Source organism: Hevea brasiliensis, chromosome 16, assembly GCF_030052815.1.
Source record: "Hevea brasiliensis isolate MT/VB/25A 57/8 chromosome 16, ASM3005281v1, whole genome shotgun sequence".
Lineage (NCBI taxonomy): Eukaryota > Viridiplantae > Streptophyta > Magnoliopsida > Malpighiales > Euphorbiaceae > Hevea > Hevea brasiliensis.
In genome coordinates, this window is record NC_079508.1 from 52,633,934 (window position 1) to 52,642,748 (window position 8,815).

At 34.8% G+C, this 8,815-nt stretch overlaps 1 protein-coding gene across 6 annotated transcripts; it reads left to right on the top strand.

Moving 5' to 3' along the window:
- The first annotated feature begins 3,436 nt into the window (after positions 1–3,436).
- LOC110637611 (uncharacterized WD repeat-containing protein C2A9.03) lies at positions 3,437–8,409 on the top strand. Of its 6 annotated transcripts, none has more exons than XM_021787807.2 (10): positions 3,437–3,532; positions 3,753–3,778; positions 3,996–4,152; positions 4,235–4,402; positions 4,519–4,605; positions 6,832–6,966; positions 7,069–7,179; positions 7,277–7,368; positions 7,449–7,554; positions 7,660–8,409. In XM_021787807.2, the coding sequence occupies exons 3-10, from the start codon at positions 4,000–4,002 to the stop codon at positions 8,158–8,160; spliced, it is 1,353 nt and encodes a 450-aa protein (XP_021643499.2). In that variant the 5' UTR covers positions 3,437–3,532; positions 3,753–3,778; positions 3,996–3,999; the 3' UTR covers positions 8,161–8,409. The 6 variants fall into 6 exon arrangements, with proteins under 6 accessions (XP_021643499.2, XP_057993533.1, XP_021643498.2 ...); XM_058137550.1 differs by having other exon boundaries at positions 3,516–3,532; positions 3,675–3,778; XM_021787806.2 differs by lacking the exon at positions 3,437–3,532 and adding an exon at positions 3,535–3,662.
- The last annotated feature ends 406 nt before the right edge of the window (positions 8,410–8,815 follow it).

Consider the following 8,815-nt stretch of genomic DNA (forward strand, 5'->3'; position numbering starts at 1 on the left):
TCCGTTTTTCGATTTCTCACTTTTCTTTGTACTAATTATTTAATTTTGCTTTGATATTTCTAATGATATTTATACTTCAATAAATATTTATTTGAGTCCTAAAAATATTTTTCAGGGTTCCCCGCAGTCCAAGGCTAGTCAACGGTCCACGCCGTGACTTCTCGGTGCGGTCACCCATTGCTAGGGTTCTCGGCTCGCTTAACTTGGTTACATTTTTTTGCTATTATTTTTCCTTTGTTTTTCTTGTATTTCATTATTTTATGTTTCCTCACTCATATCGAAGTGTAGTTCTAGGCATCCTAGCTGTCCGAACAATACTGGTCACTGGAACAGTAGAACGCACTACCGAACATAGGGGTGTTACATGTACTGTGAGTAAAATATTAATTTTAATTGTAATTTCGATATTATTAAATGTTCAAGCATGCCCATGCATCACTTATATGTATATATCTATGTAGTTAAATACTATGCACATTTTATATTGTATTCTTAATTGATGGATTGCCACGGGTGTTGTTTGTGGTAATTTAGAGCAGTATGTGTGCGTTGGCGTGCGTGTGGTATGGTGTTGGATATGGACAGGAGGGGCAGACACGGCTTGAGATCTTCGCTGGGACCCGGTCCTTCGGGGTAGACAAGGCTTGAGATCTTTGTTGGGACCCCGTATTTGGTTTATTAAGCGAAAGTCCGCCTTGAGATCTTCGCTGACAGAGACTGGATTAAGAGGGCTGTATAGGGGATTAGCTCCCATATATGTATTGTTTGACAGTGTTGGGTGTGTAAGTGCCCCAAATTGCCTTTTTGCTGTTATGATATGAAAATTATGACGATGTTGCATTTCACTCCACATAGTGCATTAGCTTTAGATAGCTATAGAGATTATGGTTAAAATTGATATTTTACTCTCTGAGTCGAACGCTCATTCATGTTCACTATATTTTTCCAGGCTACAGGAGGAGACCTTTTTCAGAATAACCTGTTCATTTTCTCGCAGATTAAGAAAAAATTACTTAACTATAATATTATTATTATCTAAATTTGTAATTTAGAACTCCGCATGTACTAGTAGTAGCATTAATCCTGTCAGGGACGGCATGAATTTAAGTTTTTGTATTAACAAATGAAAAAATTTTATGTGTTTTAAACACTTTGTAAAAGATGTAACAGGGTTGAGCTGGGCTCCCCTAATTTTAGTTTTCTGATAATTACTGAGTTAAATTGGTCCGAAATAAAATTATAACAGTTTAATTCAAATTATTTTATATGCATATTGGGCCTAAATTGTGGGCCTAGTCATTGGTTGAGGAATAGTTAGACTTACTACGGGTCTCGGGAGCTTTAGGCTGACCCTGATCCTATTGCCGGTCCGACCCATAGGTTGGGTCGTGACATTTATTATTTGAATTTATTTATATAATAAATAATTAATTAAATATAATACACATATTTTATTCATTTCATAACAGAATTTACTTTTATGATGCTATAAATAAAAATCAACAAATCCTAAGCAAAGAACTTTTAAGTAAAAATGTTTCTTTTTCTTAAAATAATAAAATACTCTCACATAAGCTTCGGAGACAAAAACAGACCATTATTAAAATTATAATAGATTTAATGGGGTTTTTATTTTTATATGATAGAAATGTGCATTGCACTTAAAAATAATAATTGTTGGATTAATTCAATCCATGACAATCATATTGAAATAATTAAATCGTATTAGACTCTGCTGAATTGAAATCCAACAAATTTCATTTTATATATATATATATATATATATATATATATATTTTTTTAAGATGTATTATATACTTTTAATATTAAAATTATTTATATATAACAACATATTTTATTTTATTTTATTTCTTTATATTTTTTTAATAAATATAGTCGTAATACTTTAAATTACTTTATAATTATTAACCATAAATTTATTACTATATTATATAATATACTTAATTATTAATTTTATACACACATATTTATATATTTTTTATGCTTAAAAAAAACCTAAAAAGCGTATTATATATTAATAATCAATTTTAAAACTTAAATACTAATTTAAATATATATTTTCATAAAAAATAATTATATAAAATTATTTTAAAAATTAAAATTTATTTAAAATTTTATTGAATTAAAATAAAAGCATCAAAAATCAAACTGAAATATTTAAAAATTAAATTATAATTACATCAAATTTTTGATTTGATTTTAATTCAACCAAAACTAAAACCACACCTTTAAATATTGTTGTTAATGCTGAAATAATATCATTAATACTAAAAAAAAATTCGTGATTAAAAGATTTTCTAAAAAATGGTGATTAAAGATCAAGTTCAAGTTTTTCATAACTTAAGGATTACATTCATCTACACAAAAGAAAATGTGAATTAGCTAGAAATTTTTTTTTTTAAAAAAAAATGGCTCGGAATTCTTTTAAGACTTAATTTGGAATGATAAATTCTAAATTAAATAAAAAATAAAATAAAACAATAATGTTAATGTGATCATCCAAAGTAAGCAAGCCAAATGGACCATGAGGTTTCGTTCGTTCCCAGTAGCTAGCACGTGCATTTTACCTGAAACGAGAAATGGACCCCACCCATTGTTTTGTTTTTTCCAAATTGAACAACAAACGCGAACCCAGTGGGCCCCCAATTAACCAACACAGACAAAGCAAGTGAAGGGACAACGACCACAGAGAAAGAGCAAAGGGTAAGGAGAAAGAAGGCGGTGGACGATAACCTTTCACCAACCAAACCACTAACCATCGTTAGACTATTACTAACATCTAGTTAAAAGGCAAGATGGCCGCCGTTTAAACTCATTTATGATCCGTCAGCAGACGACAAGCACGTGGTGCAACCGCAAGCCGCCATGCGTTTGAAAATTGTGATGTCAGCCAAGCACGTGGACTCTCTATATCGTAGATACTGGACTAGGTAGCAGCTTCTGGCCCCACTTTTTATTTATTTACTACTATAGTCCAGCGTTGTTGCTTGTTACAAGGCTGTGGTAGTCAAACCGTACCCGAGTCAACAAAACGGTTCTCTAGTGCTATACTGTGTTACTGTATAAATCATTTCTCTTGTTCAAATAAGTTAAGCTATATTTAAATATGCACACTCACATTATATAAAATTTAAAAAAAATTATTACTTATTAATTTTTTATTTATTGAGTATATATTAAATGCGTATAAAAAAAATCTTTTTCTCATTATCTGTAAATTTTTTGAAAAGAGAGACAGTTCATAGAATTCTAACACTTAAATGGACCCCATGTCCATCTGCTTGACGTGGCTTTTTGCCGAAAAATGATCGAATCTATTTTTATTATTATTATTTTTTTATTTTTATCCAAACCAAACCCACAGGCTATAGCCCGCCGATTCCGTCAATTTTCTTTATCCATGACTGGGCTGTGGGTTCCACTCGTGTAGGTCCCTGCCCTTGCCCATTGGCCATTATAAGTAGGACTCGAAAAAAGGCTTTCATTGCTCTTTTGGCGAAGCTCGTTCTAGGTACTTCTTTTTTCCGATTCTCTCTTTATTTTAACATCGATACCCTTTCTCTCCTTCCTCGTGTCTGTAACCGTGCTGAAATGAAATAAATTTTCTGACCTCGGATCATTGTTTTCCTGTTTGTTTGTCGGTAAATTATCAGGAAATCGCTTTCCTTTTCCGTTCTCTTGGCTTTTGTTTGATCATTTGCTCCTAATGAATGATCATCCTTTCTTTTCAGGTCTATTCATCTACCAAAATTCGAAGGTAATATATTTTCATTTTATATTTGGGAGACATATTCTTCCAGTTTTTTCTTCCCGATTGAATTACCGTTTCTTTCATTTTTTTTTGGCGGGGGTGTTTTTTGTAAGCTTTCCCTCCTGTTTTGGTTAATCATGCTTCACTGTTACGTTTCTGAAAGATTATGGTAAATTGCTCAGCTACGAAGTGCGATGGTGATTCTCTTTTCTTTTCTTGGTAGGTTAATGGCTCACTTTCACAATGATGATCTCGAATACGTTGGCGATGATTATTACGACATCGTTGATTTCGAAGATAACCCTCTCCTCGAACCCGAACCTCGAAGAGACGCCGATTTGGATTCCATAGACTCGGACTTTGAAGACGATCCCGAGTCGGTATGCTGCCATTCACCGACAAAGGATTGATGCATTCGTTATTTATTTTAATATAATAAGTGATGATGTTTTTGGATTTCAGAGTAAACCAAAGACTGATACCTCTGCTTTGGAGGCTAGAAATGGGAAGGACATACAGGGAATTCCCTGGGAGAGACTTAATTTCACTAGAGATAATTACCGCGAGACTAGATTAAAGCAGTACAGGAACTACGAGAACCTCTCTCGCTCTCGTGAAGAGCTTGACAAGGTTAATTTGCTTAAGTTTATCACCTTTTAGTCTGAACTCCTTCGTTTTATTAGCCTAATTTAATCTTGTTCCAGCGATACCAAGTTATTGATTTTGTAAATATGTTCTATTCGCAGGAGTGCTTGCAAGTAGAGAAAGGAAAGACCTTTTACGACTTCCAGTTCAACACAAGGATTGTCAAATCCACAATCGTGCATTTTCAGGTAGAAACTTTTGGCTCTGTTCCATCATTCTCTTTATATTTTATTCGTCATCCCAACCAAAAACCCATCTAGTTAGAAAACGCATGCGTCTCGTTTTGATGTTTAAATTTTAAATTTCTTGGTTCTAGAAATTTATTTTCAGCGGAGTTCTCTCCTTTTATTTTATCTTTTTGTTTATTATTATTTTTCTTTTCCCTTTCTCTTTGTTTCTTCTGTTGGTCCTACTTGTGTTACCTTTTGTGGTCCACGCTTTTGATGCATAAGACATTTCATAATCGCTGTGCACAAGTGCCTGATTTCATAATCGGAGTGCCTGACACGCGATCCATTTTAAATTTTTTCCTTACAAAAAATACCAATCAATGTTAATCTTCCGGAGTCCGTATGCTGATGTTGCATCTTAGTGGTATCTCTCATATTCTGTGATCTTTGTTTATGCACATATCATTAGTTTATAGTTTTGCAGGTCTAGTCAATTTGTTATTGGCTTATTGTCCATATGATCATATCTTTTTTATGTGATTATAGCTCTGTGCCTGAACTTTTTGGAGGTATGATGTTTGATATTGATCCCTTTCATATGTTAAAATTATCTGAATGCATTCAACTAATGAACAACTGGCTTAAGTTTCCAGATTAAGTTATGGTCCAGTGAGGTCGTTATACCAATTACTCTTCTGGCCTGCATGGTGGCGACTTAAATCTTTCTGGATATATGAGCATATCTTTTGAAAATTGACTTCATTGATTATGAACTTCTCAATTCTGGACAGACTCTTGGCTTTTGGACGGGGAACTTGGTTCTTTTTTTTTTTATAAATTTTACGGTGTTCCCAACACAGGCTTCAAGTTGGGTTTGTATTCACTAACCCTTTTTGCGCAGATTTCTGAGGGATGCTTACTTTAACGCACTGGTAAACAGTTTCTCAAAATTTAATCAAATTGAAATATCAATTTTACAAGGTAAAATCTGATTCTAAGTTGTAGATATGGATGCATGGCAATCCTGTTTAAGTAACTCGTAGTTGAGTGTGTTTGTTGAGAGACTCTGAAAGCCATAGGTGCGTAATAGATGCATTTAACACAACAGATGCACCAACAAACATACACCCAACCCCCTCCCCCCCCCTCCAGACAAGCTGTTTGTAGAAAGTTCATTTGAGTTCAGCATATATAACTCTCTTTAAGATGATTTCTAGATATCAAGCTAAAAAGTTGAGGGGAGACTAGAACGTATAAAATCATGTTATCCTGCTAGCTTGCTTAATATTCTGTTAAATCATGCATGTTTAACTATCGTTGCATGGGTTCACTGTAAGTTGATCATTCTGATATTTTTCTGGTCTACTGTGAATGTGAAGCTCTGGTCTATTGACCTACTATTTATCTTTATGCTTGTGATTTCTATCGGCCAATGTATACTTTCCTTTCCTTTGACTGTTAAATATATTATACTGTCTTTAACCCCTCTGTGGCATTTAGGATTGCTATTGCTTTTTATTTCAGCCTTTTAAGCAGGGTGGAAGTTATATCTGAGCAGCCGGCGCGATTATGGATACTTTGTTTATATGGTATGATAGGAAAATGTTTGAGCATTTAATAGGCCTCTGTCCCGATGCCTGTAATAAAGTAGCGTTAATTTGTCATCTCAAGGGGCCTTATTAACTCGAAATCTGCATTTCTACTTGCCGTTTGCTATACTGATATTGGTTCCATCAGTTGCATCTATAGCTTTGCTGTAGTCATCATTCTTAATTTTGTGGATTTTTTTTTTGTTCACTTGATTTATTATCAGCTCATATCATTTATGTGGTGTTTTGTCCTTCTGTGCCCATTATTTCTCATTTAGTACACGTGTTATGCCTACAATGCACAACAAATCATAATTTAAAAGTAAGAAAGCTGATATTTACTTTTTTTTTGGGTTGGTATTATTATAGGAATATGCTAGTAAGTGGCACAGCAACAGAAATAATTCACCTTAGTCCTTATTGTTCTCAAACAGTCTTCAGTTGTAATCTTTATTTCCTACTCTCTTTTAAAAGGCTTGGTCTCAATCGCATCTCTTAATATCTAGGGAGTCTTTCTCTTCATTTGATAGTTTTATGCTTTCATCTCTGTTGAGATGATTTGTTTGACAGATGGACAAGTTCTGATTTCTGAATTTATTATTTCTTATTTGGTTATTTATGTTCTTTCGTATTTGGGGTGTCTTGCACTTTGCAGCTGAGGAATCTGCTATGGGCAACATCCAAGCATGATGTGTACCTTACTCAAAATTACTCTGTAATGCATTGGTCATCATTACTGAGTAGAGGCAATGAAGTGCTCAATGCGGCTAAACCAATTGTTCCTACCCTGGTATGCATCTTGAGGATCCTAGGCTTAGCATGATCTTCATTGTAAAATTGCTATACTTTCCTGTCTGAAACAATTTTGGGTTTTTGTTTCCCCTTCTGTCAGAAACACCCAGGGTTGTTGTCAGAGTCAGTCTCAAGAGTGCAAATTAGCACCATGGCTGTGAAAGAAAACTTGTTAGTTGCTGGTGGTTTTCAGGGAGAACTTATTTGCAAGGTCTGGAAGTGGCTTGATATATGCATACCATGATAAATATTGAACATGACATTTTGTTTTCTCTCATTTACTACTATTTTTTTTTTTTTTGGGCCAGTACTTGAATCAACCTGGAGTTGCATTCTGTACAAAAATAACAACAGCTGAAAATGCCATTACCAATGCAGTGGACATATACCATAACCAAAGGTAAGGAACCTATTTAGATAATAAATTGTTAAATCATTCATCATTTCTCCAAGACGAACAACTGAACCTTTTATTTCCAGTGGCTCAACGAGGATTACGACTGCAAACAATGATGCTCTAGTTAGAATTTTTGATGCTGAAAGTTTTACTTGCCTAAATCGTTTCTCCTTTGATTGGTCTGTAAATGTGAGTGCCCTCTATGAGAAACATTTGTTGCAAATTGATTTTGGACTTCATTGTCTCACATGTGATGGTTACACTATTGTTGGTTGGTTGATTTTTTCTTCTCAGAACACCGCGGTTAGCCCAGATGGTAAATTGCTTGCAGTCCTTGGTGACAGTACAGAGTGCTTGATCGTTGATGCCCATTCTGGGAAGTTAACTGGGAATATGAAAGGTCATTTGGACTATTCTTTTGCATTGGCATGGCATCCTGACGGACGAATTTTGGCCACTGGGAATCAAGATACTACATGTAGGCTATGGGATACAAGGAATCTATCCAAGTCCTTGGCCGTGTTGAAAGGGAATATGGGTGCGATAAGAGCTCTGAGGTTCACTTCAGATGGCAGGTTTTTGGCTATGGCTGAGCCTGCAGACTTTGTTCATGTATTTGATACAGAGTCGGAGTATGTCGAGTGCCAGGAGATTGACATTTTTGGGGAGATTGCTGGTATATCCTTCAGCCCTGATGCAGCAGCTCTCTTTGTAGGGGTTGCTGATAGGACTTATGGTGGCTTGTTAGAATTTAACAGGAGGCATTACAACTCGTATTTGGATTGTGTTTTCTAATGTAAGCACATATAAAAGCTACCTCGTGTGTGTATATTAAAGTTTCTTGTTCAATTTCTGTTTGAAGCTTGGGCAGAAATAAGAGAAATAATAACTTTCAGAAGCTATTTCTGTGAGGTGATTTTTTGAAGCTGGCAGAAATAAGAGAATTTTTGGTTTTGTAAAGCACGTGAGATTGCTGTACATATCAGGGAAACTTTGTGGCTTTAATTAACTATTAATCTTTAGTGATTTTCCTTATCTATTCTACTTATGCTCTCATGATATGTTAAAACTTGCATGTTACTGGCTGCAGTATTTTTTTTTAGTTTATAATTATTATGGGCAAGAAACCTCCTGGAGGGGTTTTTGGGGAGGGAACTTGGGAGTTGGGAGCGTGATATGTTGTCATGCAAGGTATATGCATAGAGAAATTTGTAACAATTGGGTTCTATCATTTAATTGTGGTTGATTCTTGGCGACTTGGGGCGCTTCAAAGTTGAAACTTAATTACTCTCTCTCTCTCTCTCTCTCTCTCTCTCTCTCTCTGCGCTTTCACTTGGAAATGATTACCGGTTGCGAGTTCCTGAATTCATGCGCCTAATCCATATGTGAATGCTGTACCGGGTGTGAATGCTGTTGCAGTAACTATTTAGCTTCCTTGAGTCACTTTTAT